This window comes from Oryctolagus cuniculus, chromosome 4 (genome assembly GCF_964237555.1).
Source record: "Oryctolagus cuniculus chromosome 4, mOryCun1.1, whole genome shotgun sequence".
NCBI classification, from domain to species: Eukaryota; Metazoa; Chordata; class Mammalia; order Lagomorpha; family Leporidae; genus Oryctolagus; species Oryctolagus cuniculus.
This window is the reverse complement of record NC_091435.1, coordinates 157,862,173-157,876,809: the sequence shown is the minus strand read 5'-3', so window position 1 is coordinate 157,876,809 and position 14,637 is coordinate 157,862,173. Positions and strand designations below refer to the sequence as shown.

Below are 14,637 nucleotides of genomic sequence, written 5' to 3'. Positions count from 1 at the left end.
ATTATATAGTGCCCCTCTTTGTCTCTCCTAATAGTTTTTGTGGTAAAGTTTATGTTGTCCGATATTAAGATGGCTACGCCCGCTCTTTTTTCATTTCTGTTGGCATGGTATATCTTTTTCCAGCCTTTCACTTTCAGTCTGTATGGATCTTTGTTGGAAAGATGTGTTTATTGTAAGCAGCAAATAGATGGGTTTTGTTCCTTAACCTAATCAGCCAATCGGTGTCTTTTAACTGGACAGTTCAGGCCATTAATGTTCAATGTGACTATTGATAAGTAGTAACTTTGCCCTGCCATTTGCCACAGATATTTTCTAATATATGTTTTGAACTTCCTGTAATCTTTTGCTGTGAGGTTTCCTTCCTTTACCTTCTTTCATATTGATGACCATGTTTCTGTGTTTCTGTGTGTAACACATCTTTAAGCATCTTTTGCAGGGCTGGACGAGTGGTGACAAATTCCTTCAATTTCTGTTTGCTGTGAAAGGCCTTTATTTCACCTTCATTCACAAATGATAGCTTTGCAGGATATAATATTCTGGGCTGGCAGTTTTTCTCTCTTAGTACCTGGGCTATATCTCACCATTCCCTCCTAGCTTGTAGGGTTTCTGATGAGAAGTCAGCTGTGAGTCTAATTGGAGATCCTCTGAGAGTAATCTGACGTTTCTCTCTTGCACATTTTAGGATCTTTTCTTTCTGTTTCACTGTGGTGAGTTTAATTACAATGTGTCGTGGTGAGGATCTCTTTTGGTCATGTTTATTAGGGGTTCTATGAGCTTGCTGTACTAGGATGTCTCTGTCTTTCTCCAAATCTGGGAAATTTTCTGCTACTATCTCACTAAAAAAGGCCTTCTAATCCTTTCTCCCTCTCCATGCCTTCAGGAACTCCTAGAACCCGGATGTTGGGTTTTTTAATAGTATCCTGTAGATTCCCGACAATATTTTTTAGATTTCTACTTTCCTCTTTTCTTTGGTTTGACTGTATACTTTCCTGTTATCTGTCTTCTAAGTCCGATATTCTCTCTTCTGCTTCACCCATTCTGTTTTTAAGGCTCTCTAATGTGTTTGTCATTTGATCTATTGAATTCTTCATTTCATTATGATTTCTCGTCACTATCACAGTTTCCTGTTCTACTAGTTGTTTCATTTCATTTTGATTCCTCCTTAATATTTCATTTTTGTGAGAGAGATTTTCTATCTTGTCCATTAAGGATTTCTGTAGTTCAAGAATTTGTTTTTGAGAACTTCTTAATGTTCTTATCAATTTTTTGAGATCTGCTTCTTGCATTTCTTCTATCTCATCATCTTCATAATCTTGAATTGGGGTGTCTTTTTCATTTGGGGGCATCATAGTGTCTTCCTTGTTCTTGTTACCTTGGTTTATGTGTGTGTTTGGCATTGTGGAGATATTCTTTGGTTTCTTCACTGTGGTGCTTTTTCTCGTTATACTATGACTCTAGATTAAGTGGACTGTCTGCTTTTGATGGATCCTTAGAGGCTGTGATGGGTGTGGCCAGAGAGCTCTGTTGGGTTCGTCAGGGTTAAGTGTGTGCCAAAGGTGATTCACCCAGATTGTTCTCTCACTCGCTCTCCCTCTCTCTCTCTCTCTCTCTCACCGAGAGTTTATGTACCCGGTGAGTTCTCTTGCCCCCCCTCAGATTTTCAGTCTCAGTTCGTTAGCTCCACACTTTCACTAGGTCCTAACCTCCTATTTCTCCCCACCAGAGTCAGGTTTTTCTGCTTGGCTAATGGCGGGCGCTGCTTTACATACGTAAAATGATGCCTGCTCTTTGTCTTGCTCAGCTTTGTAAGTTGAGTTGAGAGAGAGGCTAGTGTCCATGCTGGTTCCCCTTATTTATTTGTTTTTTTCTCTCCTCCAGTCAGCCTGGTGAGCTTTCCCCAGTGGGGTTTCAGGCCTCGTTCCCTCTAGGCTCTTTCTGCCTTTCCCCGCCAATGTCTCGGGTTACCGAGGTTTTTGTCTCAACTCCCCTTCCAGCGCTGGCGTGCAGACTCTGCAGCTGGGCTTCCACGTGGTGGGTGACCTTGCTCTCCCCTTAGGTCCTCCATGTCACATCCAATAGATCCAGAAGAGTTTCCTCTGCAATTTTTTCCTGAGCCTTTTCCTGAGGCTACAGTAACTCCACTTTTATTAAACTCTCTTTTCCCGGACTGTCGGTGTGTGCCCTCACTATTCCGCCATCTTGGCTCTGCCCCAGCCATATTTAATTTTAAAAAGTCATATGCTCACATATTCATTATAAATAACTCAAACAATAAAGATATATACAAGGTATGGAAATTCTGTCTTCTACCTCTAACCCACTCTAAATATTTTTTTCTTGAAGATTTGTTTATTTATTTGAAAAGCAGAGTTACAGAAAGGCAGAGGTAGAGGCAGAGAGAAATAGAGAGGTCTTCCATCTGCTGGCTCACTCTACAAATGGCCACAACAGCTGGAGCTGGTCTGATCCAAAGCCAGGAGCCAGGAGATTCATTCGGGTCTCCCATGTGGGTGCAGGGGCCCAAGGCTTTGGACCATCTTCCACAGCTTTCCCAGGCACATTAACAGGGAGCTGTGTCAGAATTGGAGTAGTCAGGACATGAACCAGCACCCAAATGAGATGCTAGCACTGCAGGAGGTGGCTTTTACACACTGCACCATAGTTCCAGCCCCATCTACTCTAAATCTTTAGAGCCTCTTTAAATGGTAATCAATTTCCCAATTAAATCATAAATAATCTATATTTTTAGTTTTTTTTTTTTTTTTGGACAGGCAAAGTTAGACAGTGAGAGAGAGACAGAGAGACAGAGAGAAAGGTCTTACATTTTTCTTTGGTTCACCCGCAAAATGGCCGCTACGGCTGGCGCACCGTGAAAGCCAGGAGCCAGGTGCTTCTCCTGGTCTCTCATGCGGGTGCAGGGCCCAAGCACTTGTGCCATCCTCCACTGCTTTCCCAGGCCACAGCAGAGAGCTGGACTGGAAGAGGAGCAACCAGGACAGAATCCGGCGCCCCACCAGGGACTAGAGCCCCGGGGTGCTGGTGCCTCAGGCAGAGGATTAGCCTAGTGAGCCGCAATGGCGGCCTAATTTTAGTTTTTTAAAATTTCTAAATATTTGTTTCCAAAAAACTTTTTGTCACATACCTCTTTTCTTTTTTTTTTTTTTTTTGACAGGCAGAGTTAGAGACAGAGAGAAAGGTCTTCCTTCCGTTGGTTCACCCCCCAAATGGTCGCTCTGGCCGGCACACTGCGCTGATCCAAAGCCAGGAGCTAGGTGCTTCTCCTGGTCTCCCATGCGGGTGCAGGGCCCAAGGACTTGGGCCATCCTCCACTGCCTTCCCAGGCCACAGCAGAGAGCTGGACTGGAAGAGGAGCAACTGGGACAGAATCTGGCGCCCCAACCAGGACTAGAACCCAGGGTGCCGGCGCCAAAGGCAGAGGATTAGCCTATTGAGCTGTGGCGCTGGCCCACATACCTCTTAATATTCATTTTATCACATTATACAGTTCTGTTGTGCGAATATTTAAATAGAAATGCAATGATTAACAAACATTGTTAATCACTCTCTTAGTATTATTTGCCCATATTTTTATTTATTTATTTGAGAGGGAGAGAGGGTGCAGCAGCCAAGAGGGACTGCATTAAAGCCTGGAGCTGGAATCCTGATCTAACTGTGGACCCAGGTACTTGAGCCATTACCTGTTACCCCCCAGGGTGTGCTTTAGCAGGAAGCTGGAATCAGGAAGTGGAGCCAAGAATTGAATCTAGGTACTGGAATATAAGACATGGGCAACCTAACCAGCTTCTTAATTGTTCGACCAAACACCAGCCCCCATTCTTACTCCTTGAATAGCAACTCTTAATTTTCCCTGCAATTCATTTTTCAATGTGCTTATACATATCATCACATTTCTTTTTTAATATTCCATGGGTAGTTTTTTTCTGAGTATTTATAAGTATAAACATTTGTCTAGTTTGAATATTTTAGGGGGTTTTGTGTAGATTTCAAGTTCAAAACTTTGTTACTTTAGCATATGCTGCACTTGTGGTTTTTTTTGTTTGTTTTTTTGTGGGAGGGGGCATTGCTAGATAACAAATGAGTTTAGTTCTGCTTTTTTTATGGGTATCTTCAGTCTTCCCTCTGGCAGTTGTGGGATTGTTCTCACTGTGATTTCACTGTCCAGGCATGTGTGGGTGTATTAATATTCTGTATTCTGTGTTCTTAAAGAAGCCCTGGCATTAAGCTTCCAAAACACTGATTCCATCTTTTGCTATCAGGCAGTTGTCCACTTCTGTTGAGTTTTTCTCTTCCTCTCTCTTACTTTTTGACTGTTTACTTCTTTAACTTTTAGCAATGTTTTTTTTTTTTAATTTCTAAGAACTTGGAGACTTTTTGGTTTTGTCTTTTAAATTAACACGACCATCTAAGTTTATTTCTTTGCTAACTTCTTGAAACCATTTAAGGATGTAAATTATGTAAGGATGTAAATTATACATTTATTTTTTCTCAGAAACTTCTCATTCTTTATGTAGCTATTTCTTGGAGTCACTTCTCATTTTGCATTCTTTGTTGACAATGATTTTCCTTAAACTTTTGGTGATTTTTGCAGTTCCTTTACATATGTAAGCAAGGTATTCATTGAGCATAGCCGTTGATGGGCAGTCTTAACTCAGGGCTCTTGAAGATCTCTGTAATTGATGAGGCTGCTGGAGGCCTGCCTTCCAGTTGGTTTATTTTCCTGGGACTGAGGTACACTTCTCTGAGAATGGGGTCTGTTCTGCCCACGCAGACCCAGATGCTCCAGGAGGTGCCCATCAGCTTCATCCTCTAGTTCTGTCACCCACTGTGACTCCCCTGTGACATCTCCTTTATTTAGCAGCAGGACTTAAAGTTTTAAGTCTGCCTAGATTTTCCCAGCAAATCAGTTCCTGAATTAATTTTTCTACCTTTCAACCACAAGGGCTAATTTTACTTCGAACCTTGCTGCCTGAGGAATTAGAGCTACCTCTAAGTGCCACAAAAAATATTTACAATTTTGAATTTCTTGTTTGGAGGCCCTACCTCAGATGTCAAACACATTCAAGTGTTACCACACCAACCATAATGCAAATATTTTGCAGTATAAAATATTGAAACACATTTTTAAAAATTATCCCTAAAAAATTACATATGGTTGGCTCTGCTTTCCCAGTGCTCAGCATTGTGTTTAGAAATGCCTGGGTCTGTGTTTTGAGGCAGAGGATTAAGCGACCTCTGTCACCAGCTTCCATATGAGTGCTGGTTTGAGTCCCCAATGCTCTACTTTATATCGAGCTTCTTGCCAATGCACCTGAGAAAGCAGTGGAAGATGGTCCAAGTTCTTAGACCCTTGCAAACCATGTGGGAGACCCAGATGGAATTCCAGGCTCCTGGCTTTGGCCAGGCCTATCTTTGGGGCTGTTTTGCACATTTGAGGAGTAAACGAATGGATGAAAGATCTCTCTCTTTCTTTCTTTCTTTCCAGCTCTAACTCTGCCTTTCAAATAAATCTTAATCCTGCTATGTGGGGATATCTAATTTAATTATCATATAATAATATTATATGTACTGTGTAATACACATTAAGAAAATTGCTATAATTGTAATTTCAGAAGACATTTATATAAGGATTTTGTTCATTGGAGGGTTGTACTTTTTATATTTTGAGTCCAATCTAGTTTCTTTACATTTTCAAACATTTTTATAGATCTTTAGTACTGACCTTAACCTGCAGATTGTATATTTCTCTTCTCTTTATAGTTTTACACTGTTTATCTACTTTAGATCTTCCATAAAGCCCTTGAGTTGTTCCAACTGCTACTTTGCAGGGCTAATACTGTTTTATCCTTAAATTAATTCTGTCATTGTAGAAACACTAAACACAGTTATTGAATCAGTTATCTTTGACCAAGAGCCAATAATCACTTGATTGAAAACTCTCAATTTTACCTTATGCATTTTTGCTCAATATAATCTGAAATCAGGGATTAAAATTTACACAAAAGCTGACTACCAGTTCCTACGAATTCTGTGTTTTACATCTTACAGAGAACATTCTTAACCATACACCATGACACAGTCGGGCAGGCACCACTGTGGAAATCAACGTAGCAATGACTAGAGTAAGTCCTTGAACATCTTAGCTGAGTAAGAATGTTGTGAAGTCAGCTCTGGAAAGCACATAGCAAGCCGCTCTGTCACACCTACATCCCCATCTTACGATAATTACTCTAAATCCGTTAGGTCATCTGCTCTCCTATTGCACTGCAGTATAAGGGCCGTAATGTATTTATTGTTGGTTCCTAATTATGGGACATTTTCTGAATCACATTATATTTTCTGGGTCAAGGGGTTGGTGGTGGAGATTATGGGCAATGTTTTCACAACTGCAAATCCAAATAATCCAATTTCTTGTTTAGTGCCAAGACACATTTGTGGAATATACCTAGAGTGTTATCTACATAGGATTGACCAAATATTTTACATTTCTATGGAAACGAGAGTGTAGGCTCCAGCTCCCTGGCACCATCACTACCAAAAAAAAAAAAAAAAAAAAAAAGGGAGGCGGGGAGGGGGGAGGTGGGGGGTGGGGAGATAAGAAAGGAAGAAAAGAAAAGAGAAAAGCAAAGCAAAGCAAAGGTACTTTAGAAGGCAGAGGCATAGAATCTGAAACTGTTTTCTCTAGGGAGCTTGTTTCTCAGAGGTTGTTCCAGGAAAGCTTATCTTGCAACACCGCACTCAGAGGGAGCTGAACTCTCACAGAGAAGGGTAAAGCTACGAGAAACCAGGCTTTAAAAGATGCTACGTATAAAAATGTGCATTGCAAGCTGAAGGGCAACTCCTTCTCCCCCTTTTCTACATCCTGTTCACTGGCTTAACTCTTGCTATAAAAATAGTCCCAGCAAACTGCTTTTCAGGGAGCCAGCTCCTTTTCAGTAACTACACCTTTCCTGTGGGGGAGTGAGCCACTGGATAGGAACTCTCCCTTGTCTGTAAACCTTTCTCTGTCTCTCTGCCTTTTAAGTAAATAAAAGTAATAAACAACTTTTAAAAAATGAGAAAGAAAGAACTTCCGTTTGAGTAACTCCCACATGAGGCTGATTTGGTGACATTCCAAGCACATGGACCACTTACGTCAGTTAACAGCTTTCATCCGTTCCTTTCAATCTTAGCTTTCAGTTATGATGAACTAAATTAGCAATTATTAAAATGTCAAGTAGGAAGCATGTCATACATCATTTAAAGAATCTGAGGGGATTGCTTCCCTGCCTTCTGGATAAGATCAAGTGAAGAATCTGGGGTTGAAAACAATGTATTTTTGGTGCTGTGGCGTAGCGGTTAAACCTGCATGGCAAGTCCCATATGGTCGCCAGTTTGAAGCCCGGCTGCTCCACTTCCAATCCAGCTCTGCTATGGCCTGGGAAAGCAGTGGAAGATGGCTTAGGTTCTTGGGCCCCTGCACCCGCGTGGGAGACCAGGAAGAAGCTCCTGGCTCCTGGCTTTGCATCAACACAGCTTCGGCTGTTGTGGCCAACTGGGGAGTGAACCAGCAGATGGAAGACCTCTCTCTCTCTTTGCCTCTCTTTCTCAGTGTAATTCTAACTTTCAAGTAAATACATAAATCTTTAAAAGAAAAGAAAAACGTTATGTATTTCTCAGAAAGCCAAGAATAATAAATTGGGCTACCAGTCCAAGAGCTGAAGTTCCTCTGTGGGTCCCCAGATAAGAGGAAGTTGATGAGTTTCCTTTCCTTTGTGTAGAACCACAACAGTTTAACTAAATGAAGAAAGTTACCGTGTTAACTAGTTAAGGGTTTCAGGCGGGCTGGAACTCTCGTACTGCTGCAAAATCATACTTTCTTTTTAACTGTGCGCTTGGCATGCCCACCTTCCCAGGATGCCCCTGCCACATCCGGGGCCACAGCGCATGCTCACACCCCGACCCGTTGTCTATCCTGTTGGGGTACCACCCGCTTCCTCAGAGAAAGAGGCGAAGGCAGGCGAGAGGTTTTTTCGGTGCAGAGGCGCTCGGCTGTACCGCTCTGGTTCTCTCTCTTGCTACCGCGGGCTGGACGTCCTCCCCGCCATCGCTCAGAGGCACCGTCTGTGTGCGTGGACCACCGCGCGGCCCGCTGACGGTGGGTAGTTCTCCGTGTGGCGCGGCCCGTGCGTGCGCGTGCCTGTGTGTTCATTCCCTCGGCGTCCCCTCGGCGTTTTTGCCTTTGCGGGAGGCGAGAACCTGGACTGGGAATTCGTGTGTTCCTCGTGCACATCAAAAGGGGGTTGGGCAGAAGGGGAAAGGCCGTTTCCTTCTCAGCGCCTCTTTGGAAAGGTTTGCTCTGTGCGTCGGCTGGGTTGTGCCAGTCAGCCTTCAGGGTTAGGTGGCCATCCGTTGGGAAGGCGGCCGCCCAGCGTGGCAGGAGTATCATGCTAAGGGAATTACCTTATCGCTCTCTGTCTCAGAAACCTCATCCTTAAACTGGGACAATAACGATTGCCTACTTCCTCAGAAGTTGTCCATCTTGCGTGCTGCTTACGTAAGTAGTAACTTGCATCATTATGTCATTCGATGTCTACAACATTTGATACCAATCAGAGCCCCACATTTTCCTCTGATTATTCACCTTGTTTTGTAGATGAAAAATGTTTTTAAATTTTTAAGGAATGCCAAGAAGTACTTTTAGCTGCTTCTCTTTCCCACGTGTCCACTGTGTCTCGGGGTAGTAAGAGCTGTTGGCTTCTTGTCTTCGGCTGAATCTGCCAGGCTCATCACTGTGAAGACACGAAGTCAGATGCAGAGTAGCCTAGTACTGGGTTCATTATGGGGTCAGTGTGATGCTATTTAAATGATAGATATATTTGGAAGCAGAAGATAAAGCTTTGATGAAATATACATATACCTTTGTTTCCAGCAATAAATATACTGTTATTCAGTATTTTAGAGAGTTTAAGATAACCATCCATATTTTATTTTTATTTTAAAACTCTTATTGTGAACATTTTTGCTTACATGTACAATAAATGCAGTGTAACTTATATATTACTACAGTTAAATGCAAAATAAGTGAAGCTCTAAGAAATTATTTATTAGGTTTCTGGGAACAATTTAGGGATGATTCATTGCCAAAAATTGTGGAAACTCATGTATCATGTCTTCAATGGGTTGTGCAAGCAACAAAACTTTTCAGTAATGGCCTGAGAAAATATTCTGTCTAGGTTTCTATTCATATACCTTTAGTTCTGAAATGGATCTTTTCACCACAGGTAAGTGGTGAGGGGTATAAGAATCCCAGATAAAAATTATTGAAAATAGCTCACTTTACATTATTTTTCTTATTTAAAATGTAAACATCCAAAGCAATATCCATCAAGCTACTCATACAGAATTGCAGAAATTGTTTAATTTTCATGAGGAGATGATGATACATCTGGGAAAAGCCCATCAGGTTCTCTTCTGGTTGTGGGATGGGGAGAGTGAATAGAATCTGGTTGACCTTAACAGTTTTTTTTTTTTCTTTTATTTTTTTTCTTTTATTTTTTTTCTTTCTTTTTTTTTTTTTTTTGGCATTGAATCCGTGGGAGCCTAATGTCCTTTCAGAGCCAGAGATTCTTTGAATATGTCATTCTGGTCTTGAAATGTAGTTATCTCAGCTACATCCTAATAGACTCATACTGTCTAGATTATCTAAAATACAGGTCTGAGTCTAAACAGAAAACTCAAGAGATGTCTTGCTTTTCCTTTTCTTCTTAAAAACCTCAAGGGCTCATTTAGAGGCAAACTCCTGTTAGAAATAAACAATTACAATTGGAAATAACATTTCTTTTCCTGGTAAGGCAGAGTGGAATAGATTCTTTTGGTGAATTGTATGTATAAAATTGTGAGTTTTGCTTCACACAAATTTACTTTATTTTCTAAATATTCTGTGTCTTGGCATTTATGACAACAACTGCCAATATGGCCCTTGTTCTTTTATTGATCTGCCTTTCACGTTCACCATGTTTGGTCAGACTATCTTGCTTTTTAAAAAAATGTTTTCTTCATGTTTTGAATCTTCTAATCTTAGAACTTCTTGGAATTTTATTTTGTTTTTCTGCAATTGCTTACTGATGTAAACTGCACCAGGAAGATGATTAGCCTAATTGTAAAACTTTTATAAGTTTAGAAGTAAATATATTTATCTGTTTGCTTCATTTTTTCTTTATGCTTTCTGCATCTCCTTTCTACTCATTCTACCCAACAGTTGTTTCTGTATGTATGTTCTTTTCCCACTTATCCTGTATATTGCTTTGAAATATTTTTAATTGCATTATTGTAAGCTATAGGCTCAATATAATATAAATCTGTAAGGGTAATTTAAAAAGATGTGGAAGATGGAATTAAAACAGAAGTCAGAAGTGTACTTTGGTGCAAAAACAAACTTTTGAAATCCATACCTAGGTTTTTTTTTTTGATAATATGCATTTTCCATGAACATTTTAAAGACTGCTGATATACAGATTCAAAAAAATTTAAAGATTTATTTTTGAAAGGTAGAGTGACAGAAAGAGAGAGAGTGAGAGAGCGAGCGAGCGCTGCAGTCTGGTGGTTCAGTCCCCAAATGGCCACAAAGGCCAAGGCTGGGCCAGGTTGAAGCCAGGAACCTGGAACGCCCTCTGGATCTCCCATGTGGGTGTCAGGAGCCCAAGTCCTTGAGCCATCTTCTGCTGTGTTCTCAGGTGCATTAGGAGGGTGCTGGATTTCAAGCACAATAGCCAGAACTTGAACTGGCACTCATATGGGATGCCATGTTGCAGATAGTAGCTTAATACGGTGTATCACAATGCTGGTCCTTGAGTTAAAAGCAAAAAAAGTTTTGCACCAAAATAAACTGTTTAATTCCATTTTCTGTATACTTTTTTAAAAGTTCATTCACAGTTACTCGTAACTACTCTTAAGAAATAAAACATTATAGATATAGCTGATTAACCTTGAATACTGGTTTAAAATTCTCTGATTCTTCTTCACCCAGAAGTAACTATTAACCAAATTTAGGTATTGTGCACATTCCATATTTTCATATTTAATTTCTCTATTTTAAACTTTAGAATTCACCTTGATTTCTTCTACATTCTTCTGCACCTTGTTTTCTCATTGAATTATTCCCATGCTTATTTTTTATTTATTTTCATCTATTTGAAAGAGCTAGAGAGAGACACACACACACAGAAAGCTATGCTGGTTCACACCCTCTAATGCACACAACAGCCAGAGTTGAGCCAGATTGAAGCCAGGAGTCTAGAATTCTATTGGGGTTTTCCATATGGGTACCAGGGATCCAAGCACTTGAACGATTACCTACTGCCTTCCAGAATGCAAGAGCAGGAAGTTGGATCAGAAGGGGAGGTGCCAGGGCTAAAACTGTCCCTCTAATATGGAATATGGGTCACAACCTGATCCTCTGCATCACAACACCAACTCCTGAGGTTTTTTCTTTTTTTTTTTCTTTTTTATGAAGGATTCATTCGTAATGTGTAATGTTTCATGATGTGGATCTAGTACATTGATTTTTCATTCTTTTTGTTGGAATGGATATTTTTGTGATTTTTTTTTCCTGTTCTACACATTGTTAGAATCGACATTATCACATACATTTTAATAGGCTATATATCTAAGCCTATGATTACTGGGGATTGCTATGTTTAAGAGTTTTTATATTTTTAAATGAAATAGATAGATACTAGAAAGCACTCTCCAAAGTGTTTTGATGAAGTTACCTGTGTATTGCCAGTGGATTAGTGTTTGATTCCTCTACCTCTTATTCAATACTAGATTTGTATTATTTTGTGATGATTCTGTTTCTTTAGTTCTTTTTGTTTCACTTTTTATTTCCTTTCTTCCAGTTCTTTTTATTATGTTGTTTTACTCTTCCTTTCCATGTTAGAGGTTTCTGATTAATTTTCAGACATTTTTATTTTCTAATGTAAGCATTTAGATTTGCAATTTTTTTCTTACACAAACTCATTTAGCTAATTACCACTTGCTTGGTATGTAGTTTTTAAATAATTACTTGGCTTTAAGCATTTCCTGGTTTTAATTCTTGTTACTGTAAGTAAATGCAAAAGTTTTCACATACACGGTGTTTAGTTATGTTTTTTACTGATTTCCCACTTGATTTCAAGGTTTCTGTATGAAAGAATTTCTTTGCACCTGTTGGATTTCACCTTGTGTTCTAAAAATGTTTTTCCCAAAACGCAGACCAATAAAAGCAAGATTTCTGGTGATTTGCTTTTACTGCAAGTGGATATTTTTTTCTATTCTGGCTGGTTTTAAAAATGTTGCAGTTTGAAGCTGTGATTTTTATGAAGAGTCTCAGTTCTAATACCTATTTCAAAACAAGTAGTTTTTCTTTTAAAATAAATAATGATGGGCCAACTAAATAATCACTTATGAAGCATTAACTTGGGTGCTACTTCTCACCAAGCAGCAGAGTTGTGTCTGGATTTTACAGAAATTCAATGTAAAAAGATAAACAATGTGAGGACTGGGAGAAAAGATGACTAAGTTCATTTATAACCTGGATTTGAGAACACCTAAACAAGAATTAAAATTCAGGGATGGTAAGGATAAAATTTTATAAATTTGATTATATAAGACTATTTAAATGGCCTTTTATTGAACAAAAATAAATCTCTGTACACAAAATAAAAATAAATGGTAAACTAGGAGAAACTAGTAGTTTCGATAAAATATTCAAATGACTTAGAGATAATAATTATGACTCCACTCAATTTTATAAACTAAAACTACACTGAAATATCATTCTCACCTATAGGTTTGTAAGAATTGAAAACGTTGGTAGTATACTCAATTGATGAAGTTGTGAAGAAATAGTTCTCACACATTACAGATTGAGTACATAAACCCTCTGGGGAAAAAAAATTGCCAGTGTTTTCCAAACAGCATAAGAATTTCCCACTGAGCCAGCAATGAATGCCATCTATACCATGTACCTTGAGGATACACCTCCACACATACTAAATAACTTAAACTGGAGGTTAATAATGCAATTACTTTTAATAGTAAAGTTCTTGAAACAATCTAAATAAATATCTTTATAAGCCTGGTTTGAATAAACTTTGGCAGACTTACACAAGAAATTGTTATTCAGATATTAGAATAATGAAGAGATCTTTATCAACTGCTGTGGAATGAATTTCTGAATATTGTGTTGAGTGGACACAAATAAGATGTGATAAAGTTTTGCATATTTTTACAGAAAGAAACATGAGAAAAGTTAAGCACGAACTAAGGATAATGCATTCCAAAAGCATAATCAGTAACATAGGAGTTAGGCAAAAGAGACATTGAAACACAGAAAGAATCTGGGACAATTTACTCTGTTGAACTTGTTTTTTCAGTTGATCTAGGAAAGCTTGTCTTACAACTATATACTCAGAGAGGGTCAGACATACTGAGCAAGGAAAGCTGCAAGAAACCAGTCTGATTCATATTTTTTAACATACAGTGTATAAATATGTACATTATAATCATAAAGCGTCTTACATCCTGGATATTCCCTTCACTAGCTGTAAAAGCACAGACACACTGAGAAAGGGGACTCTTCCTAGGAGACTGTCCTTTGCTTGTCATTTACTTGATTATTTGGTGACACACAAAGTGAGTAAATCCCTTGTGTTTGCTGATGGCAGCAGTGGATGGAAACGAAGTAAATAGGATGGTATTGAGAATACATTTGGATGTATAGTATTTTTTTAACCTATAGAAACAGTTTACCTTCACATAAGTGTTTTAAAAAGTAAAAATTGAATCTCGTTTCATGACAAATTGATAACGTAACCAACTTTACCTTACATAAGTCTAAGGCCTTGAACTATACCTTGGATGACTTAAAACCCAATAGTGTTGGTTTCTGACAGCTTTGTGTTAGTTTTAAATAAGTTTACACTTAACAGTTTTTCTCATTAATTTCTATATTAATTTTTGTTATTTTCATATAACCTCATTTATATGTTTCAAAGAACTTTTATTATATTTAATGATATACAAATTTCATGTATTTCATATATATAGAATTAGGAACATAGTGATACTTCCCACCCTACGCTTCATCCTTTCAATGCTCCCATCCTTCTTTGTCCTGCCTTTCCTATTCCAACTCTTAATTTTTACAATAATCTATGTTCAGTTTACTTTATATTCATAAGGTTAACCATAAACTAAGTAAAGTATTAAAGCAATAGTATGAAGAAAAACATACTGTTGCTCAACAGTCAAGACAAGGGCTGTAAACAATCACTAGATCTTGAAATGTCAGTTTCACTCATATACATTACTTTCTAGTTATTCTGTTATTTACCACATATCAGAGAAAATAGTATTTGTCATTTGGGGACTGGCTTTTTTCACTAAGTATAATGGTTAGCAGTTGTATCTACTTTGTTGCAAAAGCAAGAATTTCATATTTTTGATCACTGAGTAGTATTTTATAGTGTGTATATACCATAATGACTTTATCCAGTCATCAGTTGATGGACATCTGGTTTTATTCCATACTTAGCTATTGTGAACTGAGCTACAATAAATATGGGGTTATAGATACTCTTTCATATACTGATTTTA

The 14,637-nt window shown here is 38.6% G+C and overlaps 1 protein-coding gene across 4 annotated transcripts in view; it reads left to right on the top strand.

Moving 5' to 3' along the window:
* The window catches only part of ZNF385D (zinc finger protein 385D), a 1,067,118-nt gene that overhangs the window by 414,271 nt on the left and 638,210 nt on the right, over window positions 1-14,637 (top strand). Inside the window, exons 1-2 of one of the 4 annotated variants that reach the window (XM_051858860.2) lie at window positions 8,036-8,155; window positions 8,481-8,554. The exons of 1 other annotated variant lie outside the window; for it this stretch is intronic. Coding sequence is in view for 1 of the 3 variants with exons in the window: in XM_051858858.2 (XP_051714818.1) it covers window positions 7,915-8,155 (241 nt within the window). In the remaining 2 variants the exon portion in view is untranslated. Of the gene's footprint in view, window positions 1-7,673; window positions 8,156-8,195; window positions 8,555-14,637 lie in introns of those variants that run through there. 2 more of the 4 variants (XM_051858858.2, XM_051858859.2) reach the window with 2 other exon arrangements.